Below are 19,735 nucleotides of genomic sequence, written 5' to 3'. Positions count from 1 at the left end.
CCCTAGACGGCCTAGACATACACATACATCAAGGTAGCTCACATGTGGGGTGCGTCCCACCGACCAGGAATGGTGGATGATTTGGATAACACGTACATAGTGGGGTGGCCCACCTAAATGGATGGACAACGTGGGTGGGTCCCATGGACCCCACCGTCAGTCCACACCTCTATGTTAGCCACCGTACAAGGCAATCAATGCCAGGACCTCAGCGTTGAAACGAGGTACCTTTCACTCAGCCTGCCATTTGAGCTTTGGATCTAGGTGTGGATACATGCATCAAGGAGGGCCCCATAGGTGGGGTGGATCCCACCATCTAGGGATGGTGGAGACCAACACGCATCACGATATGGCCTATCTAATGGATGGACAGCGTGGATGGGTCCCATGGACCCCATCGTCAGCACCCACTCCACGGTTAGCACACCCACTGTCAGTACACCTCCACCATCAGTTAACACTTCACTGTTAGCACACCCAATGTCACTCCACACTTCACTGTTACTACACCCCCACGTCAGTTAACGCTTCACTGTTATCCATACCCCACTAACGGACGGTGTGGGCATACGCCTCATCAAGGTGGGTCCCACATTGCCCACATGTTTAGATCAGCCTGATATTTGTGTTTTACCCATGTCTAGCAGCAACTGCTACTGGACAGTGCATGTTCCACTTACGTAAACACTGGGGTCCACATCAATGGGCGGCGTGGATAAGGTCATGCATCAAAGTGGGCCATAAGCCATCATACACAAAAAAAGGGAGAGAGAGAGAGAGAGAAGTGTAGGAGAGGGACCCCGCCATTATTGGGCCCTCCCTTAATCAATACATCCATCAAGTGGGTCCCACAACAAGTGGGCCCTTAAATCTCAAAAAGGAAAATACAAAAAGAGAAGAATGTGGGTCTTAGATCACCCACCATCTTCTTCTTCTTACTCCTTAGGCTTCCTTTGGTCCTTAGCTTCGATCCTAACGGAAGAGATGAAGTTTGGATGGTTGAGATGGGAGATGAGGGAGTTAGGAAGTGGGCCACACATAAAGCTCTCTTGGAGGTTTGGGAGAGCTTGGGACGTGTGGTATTTTGGTTGCTTGGGAAAGTGGTTTGAGAATGAGAGAGAGAGGGGGTTGTAAAGAGAGAGAGAGAGAGAGAGAGAGAGAGAGAGAGAGAGATGGGTGATGGATGTGGTGAGTGATCGGTGTAAGAGCTTTTTGACTTTTGGGGTTTTTAGTGTAAGAAAGGTATGGGTTTGTTAGAAACTTTTGACTTTAGGGGTTGCTTGGGGAAGGGTGAGAGGTGATGTGTACTTGACATGTACTTGACCCTTGATGGGATTGATTGATGGATTGAGGTGACATAATTTAGAGATTCTCTTGGGTTTTATAACGCGCGACGTTTTCCTCGAACCGAACGCAGGCCCACATCTCCTGGCCTGGGTATCGGATCGGTATGTAAGACGAGGCGTTGGAACCACTATGATGGTGCAGTCGCAATGGTATAAGTCTCGGATTAAGCCGATTCAAATCTACGGGATACGACTTAGGGTCATACGTAAACGTTGATTATAGGTCGTAGGTTGCCGGAATTCGACAGGAAGGATCGCGAGAATTGACTGAACAGTACGGACTAGGATACGGGCCTTACACATCATATAATCAATCATCAAAGAGATGGGAATAGCACTGTTGAATCTCGTCCTCACGCTCCGAAGATGCCTCATCAACAGCATGGTGACCCCACTGAACTTTCACCAAGGGAATGACCTTGGTTCGAAGGACCTGCTCCTTCCGATCAAGGATATGAACTGGCTGCTTAATGTAAGAAGAGTCTCATCGAACCTCCAACGGCTACCAATCAATAACAGGAACTATGTCTGACACACACTTCCTCAGCATAGAGACGTGAAAAATGTTGTGGACGCCAGATAACTGAGATGGTAAGGCAAGCAGATAGGCCACAACGCTAATGCGCTTAGTGATCTCGAAAGGTCCTATGAATCTCGCGGCAAGCTTGCCCTTCACTCTAAATCGATCTACGCCCTTCATGGGTGAGACCTTGAGATACACATGGTCCCCTGCATCAAACTCTAAGGGATGGCGCCGGCGATCAGCAAAACTCTTCTGTCAGCTCTGAGCTGTACGCATCCTCTACCTGATGATATCGATAACCTTTGACATCTACTGCACAAGCTAGGGACCTAGGAGACGCCACTCTCCAACCTTGGTCCAACAACTCAGAGATATGCATGATTTGCCATATAATGCCTCAAAAAGAGCCATGCCAATGGTCGCCTGATAGTTGTTGTTGTATGCAAACTCAGCTAATCGTAGATGCTCATCCCAACTACTCCTAAAGTCAATCACGCAGGCCCGAAGCATGTCCTTAAGGATCTGATTGACCCTCTTTGTCTGGCCATCGGTCTGCGGGTGATACGTCGTGCTGAGCTGCAAATCAGTGCCCATCACTCTCTGAAAGCTCCTCTAAAACTGAGACGTGAACCTCAGGTCTAGGTCAGAAATGATCGAGGCTGGAACGCCGTGCAGTCTCACAATCTCCTCAATGAATAACCTCGTAAGCCGCTCCAAAGGCCAAGTCGCACGAATCGCAAGGAAATGTGCCGACTTCATCAGACGATCCATGATAACCTAGATGGTGTCATAACCGCGCTGAGTCCTCGGCAAACCCATGATAAAATCGGTAGATACGTACTCCCACTTCCACGTCGGGACACTCAATGGCTGCAATAGATCAGGGGGTCTCTAATGATCGGCCTTGACATGCTGGCACGTGTCACACTCGGCCTCAAAATTGGCAATCTGGTGCTTCATCCCCGCCTAAAAATATTGTCTCCTCATATCATGATACATCTTCGTCAAGCTAGGGTGGATAGAAAATAACGATCGACGTACCTCGGTCATAAGGTCTCTGCGCAACTCAGGAATATCTGGGACACATAATCGGCCTCTAAAGCGAAGTCCACCATCAGCACCAATCTGCCAATCTGTCTAACTCTCAGATACTGCCTCTGCTCGATAATCCTGTAATGACTCATCTGTCTGTCTAGCCTCGATCACCCTTGCGATAAGAGAGGGTTGAATCGACAAGCTTGATAGCTGAACGATAGAAGACTGCAGACCAAAATCAAATTCATACTCTGTTATATCCTCGAGCATCCTCCACTCCTGAATCATCATGTGTGCCACCAGGCCTCGTGGCTGACGGCTGAGGGCATCTGTCATCACATTTACCTTACCTGGGTGGTACTGGAGGTCAAAATCATAGTCCTTTAGAAGCTCCATCCAGCGTCTCTGTCTCATGTTCAGCTCGGACTAAGAGAATAGATACTTCAAACTCTTGTGGTCAGAGAAGAGCTCAAACCTGACCCCATAGAGATAGTGTCTCCACACCTTCAGTGCGAAGACGACTATTGCTAGCTCCAAATCGTGCGTAGGGTAGTTCAGCTCATGGACCTTGAGCTGACGAGACGCGAAGGCTACAAGCCTGCCATGCTGCATCAGGATAGCACCTAAACCAATACGTGAGGCATCGGTAAATACAATAAATCCATTACTCCCAGAGGGAAGAGTGAGGACAGGAGCGAACGTCAGACGGTCTTTCAGCTCCATGAATGCCTACTCACAGCGTCAGTCCAAACAAAATCTGTGCCCTTCTGAGTCAACCTGGTCAATGGGGCTGCAATACGAGAGAAGCCTTTAATGAAATGTCGATAGTATCCCACTAAACCAAGGAAACTACGTGTCTTGGACGCAGTCGTGGGCTGGTCCCACTGACGCACTGCCTCGATCTTCGAGGGGTCTACTACAACACCCTCCCTCGTCACCACGTGACCGAGGAATCTCACCTCTTCCTGCTAGAGCTCGCACTTCTCCAGCTTCACATACAGCTGGTGGGCATGGAGGGTCTGCAAAGTGATCTCCAGATATTGCATATGGTCCTCACGGGTCCTCGAATATATCAGAATGTCATCGATCAAGACCACAACAAATTGATCGAGATATGGACAAAAGACCTTGTTCATCAACTGCATGAAGACCACGGGTGCATTGGTCAGTCTGAAGGACATGACCTAAAACTCAAAATGACCATAACGTGTCCTGAAAGCCATCTTCAGGATGTCCTCTTCTCGGACATGAATCTGATGATAACTAAAACGCAGTTCAATCTTCGAAAAGAACTGCGCACCCTGCAGCTGATCAAACAAATCATCTATCCTCGGGAGTGGGTACTTGTTCTTAATCGTGACCCAGTTGAGCTCGCGGTAGTCCACGCAGAGCCTCAACGAGCCATCCTTCTTCCTGATGAAAAGTACCAGTGCTCCTCAAGGTGAAGTGTTCGGACGAATAAATCCTAACTCATGTAACTCGTCCAACTGTCGCTGCAGCTCACGCAACTCTATCGATGCCATACGGTACGGGGCCTTCGAGATAAGCGCGGTAACAAGCACAAGATCAATCTGGAACTCAATATAACGGCGCGACGGCAATCCTAGAATCTCCTGAAACACATCGGGAAAATCACAGACCACTGGCAACTGATCGCTACACAAGGCAACGGGCTCCTCGACTGCACAGGACATCAAACAAGATAACGGCTCTCCTCTAGTCTCGGCGACAAACTGAAACTGCGGCAAGCCTGGTATCACTATAAGAAAAGCCACTTTTATCGACAAAAATTTTCATCGCTAAAAGCCTTTTTTTCGTAGGCAAAAAGTTTTACCGACGAAAATTTTTGTCGGTAAATTCGTCGCTAAAAGACCGAGGGGAAAAACTTTTACTAACGAAAAAACCTACAAATTTTTCATAGGCAAAAATTATTACAAAACTTTTACCTACGAATATTTCCGTAGCTAAAAATATTTACAAAACTTTTCCCTACTAAGATTTTCGTAGCTAAAAAGTATTACAAGACTTTTACCCACGAATATATTAAAATATTTACAAGACTTGTACCTACGAATATTTTCGTAGCTAAAAATATTTACAACACTTTTACCTACAAATTTTTTGTAGGGAAAATTTATTACAAAACTTTTACCTACGAATATTTTCGTAGCTAAAAATATTTACAAAACTTTTCCCTACCAAGATTTTCGTAGCTAAAAAGTATTACAACACTTTTACCCCCGAATATATTCGTAGTTAAAAATACTTAGAAAACTTTTACCTACGAACATTTTCATAGCTAAAAATTTTACAAAACTTTTACGTACGAATATTTCCGTGGATAAAAATATTTACAAAACATATACCTACGAATTGTTTTGTAGCAAAAAATATTTATAGAACTTTTAACTATGAATAAAATTAGAGGTAAAAATACTTACAAAACTTATACCTACGAATAGTTTCGTAGATGAAAATACTTACAGAACTTTTACCTACGACAATTTTCGTAGGTAAAAGTCTCTTTTTTTTTTCTTTTTTTTTATTCCAGCACAAAATTCTTGATATAGACCTGATATACACCTGTTACAATATATTTGATCATATCCTTCCTAATATACACCTGTTATGTAATATATTTCATCATATTCCGACTTACGCATCAATTTGATGAAGGCCATAGAAAATAAGGCAAAAATGTGATGTTGGCCTGAGAAATTTGTTCAGGGACAACCTTACGTGTTTAAGGCATGTTTATGATTTATCAATCTCCTTATTAATGGGAACCAATATAACAATTAGTAATTGTACCTTCACTTATACCCATGATCAAGTTTTGACTCATCCGTCAACCAAGGTGAATCTACATTCCTAGTTTTCAAACAATTTGTCAAAAGCCTATTCTAGCCATATGTTTAAAGTAAATGCTTAAAGTAGTGCTGGGTACAAAGGTTTTGATATCATTACCTCAACCAAGTGCTTTTTACCATGGAGCAACATATCAACACTCCTTTCAGTCTGCATAGAATAAAAGAATAATATAAGATGCATAGATTAAAAGAATCATATAAGATGCAAGGATTATCACCCATGATCATGTCTTGAAATATTTTGAACAAATGTGTGCAATGAGCCAATGACAAACATATAACATGAGTTCTTTTACTTTTAGATAGGAAAAGACCTATATCTGGAGCTAATATTTCATAAATAGAGTGCAAATGAATGAAATGTAAATAGAGTACATAGATGCTGAGAATATCAAAGTTTGAAGGCATGTTTTCTTTATGGTCTACACAACTGTATTTTCCACCATTTGCTTCAAATGGTGGAGAAGACTGATCTAGCCTACATGCGGCATGAATGGATGTCACTCCAGGCCATCCAAATTGTGGTCCCAATTGTTGGCGTACCCGATGCATGACCCAATATTTCCTTTCCCTCATTTCAATCAGAAAATGGAAGGTTAGAAGAGCTTTTCTCTCAAGAATGCTTTTCTGACAACCTCTAGCATGGGCTTCATCATCTCCAAGAGTAACAGTCTCAACTCCCCCAACCTGGATATAAATTAACTCAAGTCAAACCGAATAAATTGTAGAAATCGTTGTCTCAAGCTTGCAGCCCAAAAGCTATATTCATTGAACAAATCCAACATCCAACTTAATACAAGTGTGTGCATAATCAGAATGGCTCATCAGTCGATCCCCAAACGAGGTTTCTCACCTGTCGGATGTTCAAATTCCATTGCTGACTCAGGTCTAGTCCCAGATTTGCTCTTTGTTTTTGTGCCGCCATAGACAAAACTCCTAACTATTAAATGTACAAGACCAATAACCATCTGGTTTTGTTAAAAAATATAAGCACTTTTCTAATCAATGTTAAAGATCCACATTTTTCAGTAACAAAGTTACTATTCATATAAAAAATGCTCCAGATAACCATACAGCATCAAAATGTGATTAACCATTGCCTTGATAACCAAGTTGCATTAAAATGTGATGTGTCGATTTGTGCATGTGTTATATAACTACAGCATGTGTTTTTCCTAACTTCATTGTGTTCGACACTCATGATCCTTGTTAGCATCACCCACTTGTAATCAAAAATAAAAACTCGCATTGCTTTGTTTTCTCTGCTTCTCTTTCTTTCAAGCTCTCTAAAAATCCCAAAAACCATTTTTTTTATTAGACTTTTGCAAACAGTATTTTTCTTAAAAAGTATATATATATATATATATATATATATATATATATATATATATATATATATATATATAAAATAAAAAATAGATTTTTGTCTCTTATTCCTCTTTTCTTCTAAAAGAAAACTCCAAAACGTTATAAGAACCAGAAACCAACATTCCAATAACGGCTGGAAAAACTTAGCAAAGAAATCCAAAAAAAAAAAAATCCCAAACAAATGGAAAATACAAATTAAACAACTTTTTTCTGAAAAGAAACAGAGATCCCACATGAGAAAAAAGAAAAAGAAAGCAAATCCAACCCCAAAAAGAATTAAAGAAAAAGAAAAAGCAACCTGCACATATATGGTGTTTGGATGAGCAGTAGTTTTAAGAATCAGTACCCCAACGAATAGCTTCCTACAACGAATATCATCATACAGAAAAGTTATGCAGCAAAATTAAAGAACAAAAATATAGAAAAAGATAAGGATGAGATGTCATAAAAGAGAGAGAGAGAGAGAGAGAGAGAGAGAGAGAGAGAGAGAGAGAGAGAGAATACTTCAAGAGCACATGATTATCTTCTCAATTATAAACTCTGAAAAACTAAACAAAATCTGCATTATCTAAAAACCAAATAAACATCCAAAAATTCATGGGCTGAAGTGAATGCTTCCCCATACTTTTGTTCAAATATTAATCTTTCCCGCTCGTTCTTTAGATCCATAGGTGCCTCAAACCTGTTGGACAGTCATGGCCTGAACAAAATCAGCAATACATAGCCTCCAAAACAGATAGTATTCAATTATCAACTTTCTTTCAGAAAGTTTTAAATCTCAAGTTTGTAACACTAGAGTAAAATGCGAAATATGGCATGGACATTTCAAACGTGAGAATTATCTTCAAATTACCCCACATTATGATCCCAACCATTGAATAGTGGGCCTTTCTAAAACTTGTTGTCCAACTATTTTTGAGCACTCAAAAACATCCAACCAGTAAGATATTACAATGTGTGACCCATAGATTGGTAGATTTGGAAAAGCTAAACAAATGCACCAAATGGACAGAAAAGATAGCTTGTGTTCAATGTCTTGTGCATCTATTTTTATTTCATGTTGGGAAAACACTACTTTTGCAATTGGTGCAACATTTGAATGGAAAGTTCTGTTCTCGCACCTTATGTTATATTGGTACATGTGGCTGTATGGTATTGCAGAAGGCTCTACCCATGTGTGGGCTTAGCAAACTTCACCTAGAAAATATGCCCAGGTCCAAGAATCAGGTTGGTGTCAAACTAGGTGAGCTAAATGTATGCTAAAGAAATGGATAGTCAACATTTAATGTATATATATATATGGCTTATCAAATGATAAGAGTTAGACTGAATTGATTTTTGGGTAGGGAAGGCAGGATTGTGACCTACACCTGCACCTGTTGGGCAGCTTTGATCATGGACCTATGTAAACTCCTCGGTGAAGCATTGTGGACCTCCTCTTGAGCCTACACTCTAAATAACTGTTTCACTTTGAATGAGCATATTGCATTCAAACATAGATAAAGTATTAATACATATCAAGCATTACAGAAACAACTTATCGTATTGAAGTACTGAACATTAGTAGCCAAACCAAACCACAAAAACACACACACACACACACACACACACATACACACACACACACAAATGCCTATCCTTAAAGCATTATTCCACTTTTCAGGGTAAAAATTCAAATAAGGGTGCCTAAATGCCCATCCTTGTAGTGTTTTGCCTACTTTTCAAGATAAAAATCATGGTAAAGCCACAGGCTATTCTTGAGGCATTTTGCTCTCTATTCAAGTTAAAAATTCTGGCAAGGGCATGTAAATGCCTATCCTTGATGCATTTAACCCACTGTTCAGGATAAAAAATTTATGTAAGGGAACCTAAGTGCCCATCCTTGATGAAAATGTGACATCTTTTCAAGATAAAAATCATGTAAGTGAAGCTAAATGCATTTCCTTGATGCATTTTCGTCACTTTTCAAGCTAAAAATCAATATGCCGGCATGTAAATTTGTATCCTTGTGGCATATTCCCACTTGTCGAGGTAAAAATTGGAGTAAACGCACCTAAATGCCTATCCAAGAGGCATTTTCTTGCTCTTAAAGCTAAAAATAAATGTCATGGCACCTAAATGCCCATCCTTGAGGCATTTTGCCCTCAGTTTCAAATTTAAAAAATCCATGTAAGGTCAACCAAAATACTGCGCAATATCGCCAGGCACATGGATCTTAAAAATTACAGACTCAGCCACTGAAATTGAGCTAGAGTTAAGAGAGGGGGAATATTACCTTGGAAGCAACAACAATAAAATAGGTCATGAAGATCGTCAGCATTATGCATTTGGCCAATGCGGATGGACACAAATCAAGTCACAGAATGAGATATGGCTTTAAAAATGACACACATAATCGCATGGATGAATTGGAATATACCCGGGGGGGACCATACTTGTAAATTCGCCATGGGCGCCAATTCACAGCCCAGAGTATGGAAACAGATAGACAACTCAGAACGGAGAAAAGCGTCGCCGAAACAACACAAGCTATCAGAACATGATGCTCGTCTCCTTCCATTGCTCTTCTTCCCCTTCTCTTTCAACTCACACCATGCATGAGAAGAAGAAGAAGAAGAAATCCAGAAAACCAAAGCGCCCTTTCTGCAAAGATCAAAACCCTAACCACTAGAAAAGCACATTTCAAACCCTGAAATAGTGTTGATTTGAGCTGGAAAAAAGAGCATCTGAAAAGAATAGACATTATATAATTCTATGTAAGAGAATTAATTGTTAATCTTCAAGTAGTTAGTCTTCGAGAATAGACATTATATAATTCTATGTAAGAGATGATGAGTCCACAATCATTTCGACTGAGGCAGCTACAGTTGCTAGGTTTCGCTGCTAGAAAATTTCTGAAAAAACCAATTCTAGAACTCATTGGGACTTTTAGGGCCCTTTTGGTTACCATTTTGTCTATATGAACCTAGTAATAAAATCCCATCTAAAAAAAAAAAAAAAAAAACTTATATAGTACTAATCTAGATCTAGCAAGCTAAGTGTAGGGGAGCTTTTCATCTTGAAGTGGCTTGGTCAATTAAATTTGGGCAGGAGGGCAATGTTTGGAAATCTTTCATGACGGCTAAGTATCACCACGACTTGTCCCCAGGTGCTTTAGCTCGATCAAGGCGGTTATCGTCTCCCCTGTGGAAGAGAATCAGGGAACTCATTCCTATGGTGGAATCCCGAGTTCAATGGAAAATAGGTGCCGACAACTGCAATTTTTGGAAGACGAATTGGACTGGTCTGGGCCCTCTGTAGCGCAGCTGGCTAAAGCAGAGGTGCCAGTTGGCTTGCTGGATGCACAGGTGCGTCAGGTGCTCAGTCCCTGTGGTCCTCACCGCCCGCCCCCCCCCTTCAGCTGCTTTCCTTTGCCTCCCTCCGAAAGTTATAGATCACGTGTTTCAGGCAGGGTATTGCATCTCAGAGGGTGCTAACATGCCAATTTGGCCATTCACAACTTTAGGGGATTTCTCAGTTAAATCAGTGTGGTCATTAAGCAGGGTTCCAAGTCCGGGTCGGAGCTGGTCAAAATGGGTTTGGCATGCTAAACTGCCACCCAAAATCTGGCTTCTCCTCTGGAAGGTGCTTCATAACGTGGTCCCGGTGGATAGTGTAGTTCAATCCCAGGGTGTCCATATTGCATCTAGATGTGTATGTTGTGCCTTTCATGGATCCCAGCCCCATGTCATTGAGACTCTACTTCATCTGTTCATCAACAGCAGCGTAGCTCAGATAGTATGGCGAGTTGTTGGCAGATGGTTTGGAATCAGTGTAATGACAGCTATATCAGTTGAAGCACAACTTTTTCACTGGTGGGCGGCTATCTCTTCTAAGCAGGACAAATCGATGAACCAAATGCTTATTCCGTGCATTGTAATATGGGAGATATGGAAAGCTCACAATGCTACAGTTTTTGACTGTGTGCCGGTATCTTGTGATCGAGTTCTTACCAAAATCAGGTGGTGGGACGCACTTCTTAACAGTTCTAGCAACCAGGGATGTGCGCTTGGGTCAAGGTGGAAGGATTCTAAAAGGGAAGGTGTTGTCTCGCCAATTGACACTAGAACTCGTGGTCGAACAGTTCTGATTAGATGGGAGAGGCCATCGTCTGGATGGGTCAAAATTAATGTTGATGGGTCGGCCAGAGGTAATCCAAGCAAATCGGTAGGGGGTGGAATATGCAGAGGGGAGATGGGCAATTTTCATTTTACATTTTCAGTAGGTTATGGGGTTGGTTCTAATACCATTGCAGAATTGCGTACAGTGCATGATGGCCTTGCACTTAGAATTCGAAGGGGTTACAGTTAAATCATTTTAGAATTGGATTTCAGACTAGTTGTTGATTTGCTCAATGAAGTGGCTAAGCCAGGTTGGAAATGGAAGATGTGGTTATATAGGATTCATCAGTTGCAGCGTAGTTGTCAAATCAAATTTGTGCATGTTCTAAGGGAAGGGAACTCGCCGGTGGATTTAATGGCCTGGTTAGGGAGCGCTTCTCAATCTTGTGCTTGGTTCGATCGTCTCTCAGAGCTTCCTCATCAGGTTCAAGGATCTTTCTTGATAAGGTTGGTTTGGGATCAATTCAGATGAGGTAACCCCCTCATTCTGTAATCTTTTTGTAATTATTTGATGCGTGTCATGGTGGACCCCTATTTTATGTAAAGGGGTGCCCAACTATAAAGGTGGGAATTTTTTTGAAATGAACAAAGACATATTCCTTTTTTCTTTTTTAAAAGGCTAAGTGTAGGGGAACCTTTCCATCTGTGTAGTTGGATTTCAGCTCATTGAAATCCACATCAAAGATTTGGACCATCCATCGATTTGTTAGGCTTTGTACTCTATTCTTACCATGCTTTGAAAAGAAAAAATCATACTAATCAGATAATCCAAACAAGCCTATTAGTGACATGAAAAAATAGGTGGACATGATCATTCATAGATGATTTAAGTTTAGATGTTTATGACCATTCAACTGCTATGATTTTTCCGTTGGAATCGAAGACAAGTAATATAGACTAAATGATCACTTTAGATGCAGCTATGTGCATGGGAAGGTTCCCTTGCACATAGGCCACTAAGATCATTTCTCTAACTCATAAAAGCAAAGTTTGTAAGTTTTAGGAAATTATAAACTTTTTATGACTAATAATCATTTTAAGAATATTAATACAGCAAACCATACCCAAAATCTCCTAGAAGACTGAAAACAAATTCATTACCTTATTTTCATGTTGTTTAAACCCTAAAATAATTAAAAATAATAAAATCCATAACTTCCAAAAACTATTAAATGCTTACTTAAATCCAACTTTGACCCGTAAAATGATTGAATTTTATGAAGTTGTTTGAGAGTCAATTGCCTTTGGGCATTGGCTAGGATTTAAAGCTGACTGAAAGCTTTCCAACAAAATATTATATAAATAAAACGGATAACTGGTTACAAAATTATAGTCATTGGAATCTATATTGCACGTTAGACTCTAAATTAAACTTTCTCGCCAATTCTTTTAATCCTAGCCATCCAAAAAATTGTCTTTGAGTTCGTTTGTCATGCCCCAAAATTCGAGTACTTGGATAGGATTATCCAAGACTTGAATCCCAAGCTCATGAGATGTAAATAATCAAATTAAATTGCAATTCATATAATTCATCCATTTCAAAAGACGTTCAAAGCCAACTAAGGGAAAAACTACTGAAGTTTTTGCTCATTGATATAACACCCACTATAAGTCCTTGGTTCTTTGGAAATTATCTATTACATTAATATTCAAATTCGAGCTAAACTTAGTTAACAATATAACATGTAAATCCTAACTAAACCTAATTAAAAATAAAAATAAAAATAGAAAGTAGTAGTAATATATAGCTTGCACGAAATACTTCAACTCTGCACTTACAAAGCTGTCTAACTAGGAGTGAGCATAACAACTCATGGTATCATATTGACCCAACATCTAAAGAACAATGAATTTATACAATTAATAAAATAAAGTTGAAATAAAATAAAAGACTATCTTAAATTACAGTACAAGATATGCAATACATGTAATGGTTTCTATGAATCAACTTTAACTAATCATCCCTTTGAATATTCACTTATCAATCACATGTTCACACATACTATTAAGGAAACATCTAAGGTAGTGCACTGACTAAGACAGGTATAGGATAATCTTAGGGCATCCAAGGTAGTACACTGACCAATTCAGCTATAGAAACCTCACTGCACCAGAACAATGAAAGAATGACATAGAAATGCTTGCTTTTATGATAGAACTTTTCCGTCACTAAAAAAATAAAAATAAAATATGTTTAACAATGGATCCTATCCGTTGCAAAATTTTACGACAAACAGTCCTTCATAAAAGTGAGAAAAAGTCTGTTGCTAATTCATGGAGTCCTGCCCTCAAGAATCTGGGCGGGATTTTTACAACGGATAGAATCTATCACAGATTAATTTTTTTCGACATACCATATCCACAAAACATTCCACCAACTTTTCGTATTTCAACATTTAATGACAGACTTTTCATCATTGCGCGATGGATCATGGTCTATCACAATCTTGCCAAATTTATACCCTTTGCCTAAACCTCATTATTATTATTGTTGTTGTTGTAGAATTAGATGGAAATTTGAACTTTATTTTAGTTAAAGAAGTTATTTTTAATAGAATTAGTAACTTTTGCCCTAAACTTCAATATGATTTTTTTTTTTTTTTAATGAATGGATTAAATCCATCAAAAAAAATTTTTCTTTTTCTTTTTGTATCAATTGAGGGGATTTTTTGTTTATTTTTGCATGAAAAACGATTTTTAAATGCTTGGCAATATCACATGGAAAATCCCTTACGTGGTAAATTTTTATTTTTTATTTTTAAATAGAGATTTTAAAAAAGGAAGTAAATTATAAAAAACATAAGATTAAAAATAAATCTAAATTTTGATGAAAAATTATCTTGAAAAAGAAAATTCAGAAGTTTTAAAAAATTATGATTTTGACACGAAATGTTGAGAAGTTTAGGAAAAGATGATAATGTTTGAGAAAAATTGAGATTTTGAAAAGAATTTTGATTAAATAAAAATCAGGATTTTGAAAAAACAAAAAGACATTAAAAAAAATAAAAAATCGAGAAGTTTGAATAAAGTTGATAGTTTTGAAATAAATTAAATTTTGGTAAAAGTTGATATTTTTAGAAGAAGTTTAAAAACTATAATTTTAAAAAACAAAGTTCAAAAGTTTAAAAAAAATTAACAATGTCTGAGAAAAAATAAAAATTTGAAAATAATTGATATTTAAAAATAACTGAAATGTTATAAAATTTTGACATTTGGAAAAACAATTTTTGCACTTTGAAAAAACCTTTGTAAGTTGAAAATATTGGCATTTAAAAAAAATGAGAAGTTTGAATAGATTGGATGGAAAATAATCATCATGGTGGGCCCTAGGATGGTTTCAACGGTGGACCTCATTGTCCCCACAACTTCCTATGGTGTGGTCCAATTGAGTTGTACAGGAGGGCCCACCTAAAGATAGAAAATGTCTAATTTTCAAGTGACAACACATAAACAGGCGCCCATCTTATAAACAGCTCATATGCGGCTGAAATCTTACAGCTCATTTATTTTGTTTTTAATATTTCGTTCATTGTCTTTTGTTTTGTTTTTGATTTTTTTTTTTAACAAATTTTTTTTCTTTTTTTTTGGATTGTAAAATAGGTACTCATGCTGTACATTCTGGATTTTGTAGGACAGGCCTAGTTGATGGATTTGCTAACATATGAGAAGGTGAAAGCACCTATAAAGGAAAAAGTCGAAATGAAGGCGAAGACCTATGGTCAGAAGACTGATTCCAATATGTGGAGAAAAGTTCAGGTACTTCTGTATACAAAATTAAGCTAAGCTTACTTGTTGATCTCTATGGAGAATATGTATCATGTCATTGATAAGTTCAGATCGAATGCTTTATAAAAGAAAAGACTCACTTAAATGTGCCTAGTCCTTATCACATAAGGTAGTGTGACAAATAATAATATTAATTTTCACTAGAAACATAAGGATTTTAAGTTTCATATGTGATATAATGATGATTTGTGATTTGTGATTTGGTTATATATGGCATTGAAAGATATGGGATCAATGAAGTTGTTGAGGGTTGGGAGTTCTTTTATTTATTTATTGAATTTAGATGAGATGACTATGAGGTGCAACTCCTTGCCCTCCAAAACAGGCTAGAAAAGGTAAAGCTCTTAAATAAAGGGACCATCATTAACTTTTGTCATTTCCTAAATATTCATAATTGAATTTATTTGTGCACCCAAACCCAACCTAATGGGTTTGTTGCTTAAAACATTCTTTTGTTACAGATATATCCGATAAACATAAAGGGAATCGCGAGAAGCATTGAGACTATGGTCTGCTAGTGGTTGGTTTTATATACTTTTAGCTTTTTCACATGTTAGAGCTCATCAGGTGAGAGATGTCACAAGTTAGTTGTCTGTTATTAGATGATTTCATATACTTTCAACTCTCGTACAAGATTTTGTTAGTATCTGCTGTTGGTTGTTTACTATATATATATATATATATATATATATATATATATATATATATATGGCATGGATAGTTTAGATTGTTCCGACGGGTTGCCCAAGTGAACAACACATGATTCATATATGCTTTATTGCTTTTATAATATGATTTCGATGTATATAGATATTATGAGGTTTTACGATATATGCATTTGAATGGTCATATATGCCTTCATATTATGATTTTGATGTGCATAGATATGCTATTAGGTGCAAAAATTTCAAAAAAAGAACAAATGTAAACAATTTTTTATTTTATTTTATTTTATTATTATTATTTTTTAAACAGAAATTTTACCAATGGACTGCCAAGTGAACATATACACATGATTCAGATAAGCTTTCTTGCCTATATATTATGACTTTGAAGTGTATAGATATTCTATGAGTTTTTACAATCCAAGCATTTGAAAGGTCATATATACCTTCATATAACGATTTTGATGTGTATAAATATGTTATTAGGTGTAACAAATTTTAAAAAATAACAAATGTAAAAGCTAGTTTTTTAATTTTTGCAGAAATTTTAATGACGAACCAAATTTGTCATTACTTTCAGAAGTTTAAAAGCAATTGATTTTTTTGATGGGTGTACTTTTAAGTTTTGCGGCGAATATGATCTGTCATTATTTTCGACGGACCATATCAGTCCTTTAGGATTTACGACATGGAAAAATTCAATAGATCATGTGACAAACGAAGTCCTTCATTAACAAAGACTAATGACATTTTTGTTCGTGTTTTGGCACATTCATATTCAAGAGATAACAAGGTAAAGCACCAACCAAAATAGTTATAGTGACTTTACACAACATATATATACATCAATGGAAATGTAACATCCCGAATTTTCACAGCCAGAGTTCGTACTCGTGCCCAAGGAAACTGAGTGTTAATGATGTATAAATTAGATGCTTTGGGAAAATCATACTTTTTTTTTTCATTTGGATCACATCCAGATACATTCATGAAGGTAATATTCACAATAATAAAATCAACTGTACTAATTATTTCACCAGAGTAAAAAAAATAAAATCAAATGCCCTCATGATGGGAGGTTTATTACAACATCAGAGTTCACAGCGCAAGTATAAAACTAATTCATAAAATTATCTTTGAATTCTTTCAGTATACTCTTTTATAGGGAGAGTGTTCTCTAGGTCTTCAATCTGTACGTCACCTGCATAATCTATACGGTTGGGAGAGGGTCAATGCCCTACTCATAGTGAAGGTTTTCCTTTAAGATTAACAATAATTCAAGGGATTTATAAAAGTAACATAAGGGTACTGATATGTCACATCCTTCACTAATACATGAGATATCAATATGAGAAAACAACCTACATGAGATGCATGTGGCATAGTATGTGTGGCTCATCATACGTAGTGATCGTCATAATGTGGAATATAATTCATAGAAAATCCGACTCAACCTACACCCCATAATTACGGATATTCGCCGGTATGGCCAATGCTAATGTGGATTTATGCAAACATCTCAAGGCAATACAACACGCAGTTGGGAATTTACGTAACACGATATATTCATGGAGCGATTATTTACGACATCCAATCTCGAAAAGTTAATGTAACATATATGCCGATTTACATACATCGATTGTGCACCACACCAATCAACCCACGGAATTACGTGCTGACCAAGAGGGCCTTTACCCGTAATGCATTACATCCATGATAAGATAATCAATTCACTAGTTGTGATACCTCTTAACATATCACTTGCACTTATAGAGAATATAAACTGAATTGTTGAATATAATTGAATCATGAAGAATATAATCTGAATCATGAAGAATATAAACTGAATCATGGAGGTTCTGGAATAACAAGACACATGCCCATGCCTTTAAAGATAGACAGCACGAGGCCAACATAATAAGAAAAAGAGTGACAATGTCAACTCAATAAAGAAGAGTAGCTATGGCTAAGTAAGGGCCAACGTAAATATAGAGACGAGTGGCAAGCGCTAACTCAATTATTGATAAGGCAGGGCAAGGCTTGTATCTATGGCCTCATATAACTTCAGAGAAATCACCGGTACTTGACATCATGTCAAAAACCCAAAGCCTATAGTTGTAAGGATATTAACCACATCAATTGATAGGATAATCCTCAGAAAACATGTAATCATAAAAGACAGTATAATCCATAACATCAAAAGCATGAAAAAGGCCAGATAAATAATAAGAATTCAGGTAGAAGGCATGATAAATCTTAAAGCATTAATTTAAAGTAAAATAGAGAGAAAGCCCCTTAAAAATAAATAAATTTCATCAACTCAAATCATTGTAAGCTTAAAGGATAAAACCCTCACCTCTGGTGTTGTTCGATCTTCCTATTAGTGACGTTGTTGATCTAGAAGTCTTCTTAGTCCAAATCTTTTTCCTTTCTTTTATTTCCTTTCCCTTTCTTTTCTTTTCTTTTCGATTCTCTTCTTTCTTTCTTTCTTTCTTTCTTTCTCTTTGTTGCTAGACGGCTGTCCAGGATCACTCCAACCGAACAGATCTAGATGCTACCCTCGTGCTAGATCCTCTCTCTCTCTCTCTCTCTATCTCTCCCCCATTTTTCCCTCTTTCTTCCTCTCCCTCTCATGTTTTTTTCTTGGGGTATGTTATTCTCAACCAGAAGTTTTATATGCCTCTTAGGAAGTTCTAGAAACTCCCTGTGCAAACCTGCATAACTCTGTTTGCGTAAATAAATTGGAACCGGATGACTTGGAGCGTGTTATACTCTTGGTTCGGTTTTATTGATTTCCATCTGTAACGCCTCGTCTAAAAAGTAACAGTGTCATGAGGCGCTCACGTGCGAACCAACGTAAAATTGAATAATTCGACCACATGTGTGGGTCTATTACTGATAAATTAATCCAAATTTAGCCATTGATGCAATTAAATCAAATCGTGGCTGCGTCGAGCACAGGCCGTGTATTGCCCAAGGAAGGACTAGAAATTTCGACACTCTGGTAGGCCAAGGGCCTCATTGGGCTTGTGATCTCACGCGGACGTCAGGCACAGATAATGCCCAGAAATGGGTGAACTATGTCGTACAACCAACACTTGAAACTCGCGAGTCACTAGGCCTAAAGAAGAAAATTCTAAAATTTAAATCAATTGGCCTTATTTCTTGAGTCAGCAAATCCGGGCATTTCAGCCGTCAATTTTTTTCTAAATTCACACTAAAGGTTAGAAATAATTCTCTGCCCTTGCCCACAAAATCTAACCATTGATCGTGGAATGGTGACCATTGATCGCGTATCGGACTGCTACGGCAAAACTCTGCATCCGTTTATGATTAAACTTTGCCCAACCCTTCATCGGGCTATGGGGCATGTGTTCCATGAATCAGATGGGCCAGGGGGCCATCGGGACAACCCCAATGATAAAAAATTGGACCACAATGCCATTAGAGGAAATTACCAAACAGCATGGTCGACCGATATAATTCTGGATATATAAAAGTCCAGCCCTCTCCCTCATTTGCTGAAATTTCAGCTACAGAAATTCAAAGAGAGAGAGAGAGAGAGAGAGTGAGTGAGTGAGAGTGAGGAGATTGGGTGGTGATTTTGGTTTGTGGTGCTTGGGATTTGGGAATCTTCGCACCTATACCTTCCAATTGCCAGAAAGCGCCGACCCAATTGCCGTTGGAACGAAACCCCTTTCAATCCAAGGTAAGATTGAGCTCCAGACCATTTCTCCCTAAATTCTGGCTACACGCATGTAACTTACCACCACTCCGTACAATGCAGGGCCCCGACGTGTCGAGCTTGCGGACCCAGTGCTATTAGGATGATCTTAGCAACTGCCAATCAACAATAGGTGCGGACCATTACCATTAGGCAGCCGATTATCGTGCCTAGCATAGGTTTAGTGAATGTGTGTGGTGCATTGTTAGTGCATGTTGCTGAATTTTCAGTTGGGCTACATAATTAGGATAATGGACT

General features: G+C 38.3%; 1 protein-coding gene across 2 annotated transcripts; it reads right to left on the bottom strand.

The window, feature by feature from the left end:
- Window positions 1-5,463: 5,463 nt before the first annotated feature.
- On the bottom strand, window positions 5,464-8,341 carry LOC131256371 (uncharacterized protein ycf45-like). Of its 2 annotated transcripts, none has more exons than XM_058257304.1 (4): window positions 7,441-8,013; window positions 6,628-6,710; window positions 6,318-6,461; window positions 5,464-5,922 (listed from the first exon to the last, which is right to left on the bottom strand). In XM_058257304.1, the coding sequence occupies exons 2-4, from the start codon at window positions 6,697-6,699 to the stop codon at window positions 5,833-5,835; spliced, it is 306 nt and encodes a 101-aa protein (XP_058113287.1). In that variant the 5' UTR covers window positions 6,700-6,710; window positions 7,441-8,013; the 3' UTR covers window positions 5,464-5,832. The 2 variants fall into 2 exon arrangements, 1 of the variants encoding a protein (XP_058113287.1); XR_009176777.1 differs by lacking the exon at window positions 5,464-5,922 and adding an exon at window positions 8,264-8,341 and having other exon boundaries at window positions 5,940-6,461; window positions 7,441-7,824.
- Between the last annotated feature and the right edge of the window lie 11,394 nt (window positions 8,342-19,735).

The sequence above is a fragment of the Magnolia sinica genome, chromosome 9 (assembly GCF_029962835.1).
Source record: "Magnolia sinica isolate HGM2019 chromosome 9, MsV1, whole genome shotgun sequence".
Lineage (NCBI taxonomy): Eukaryota > Viridiplantae > Streptophyta > Magnoliopsida > Magnoliales > Magnoliaceae > Magnolia > Magnolia sinica.
Note: the sequence above shows the minus strand (reverse complement) of the source record. Positions and strands in the feature narration are given on the sequence as shown.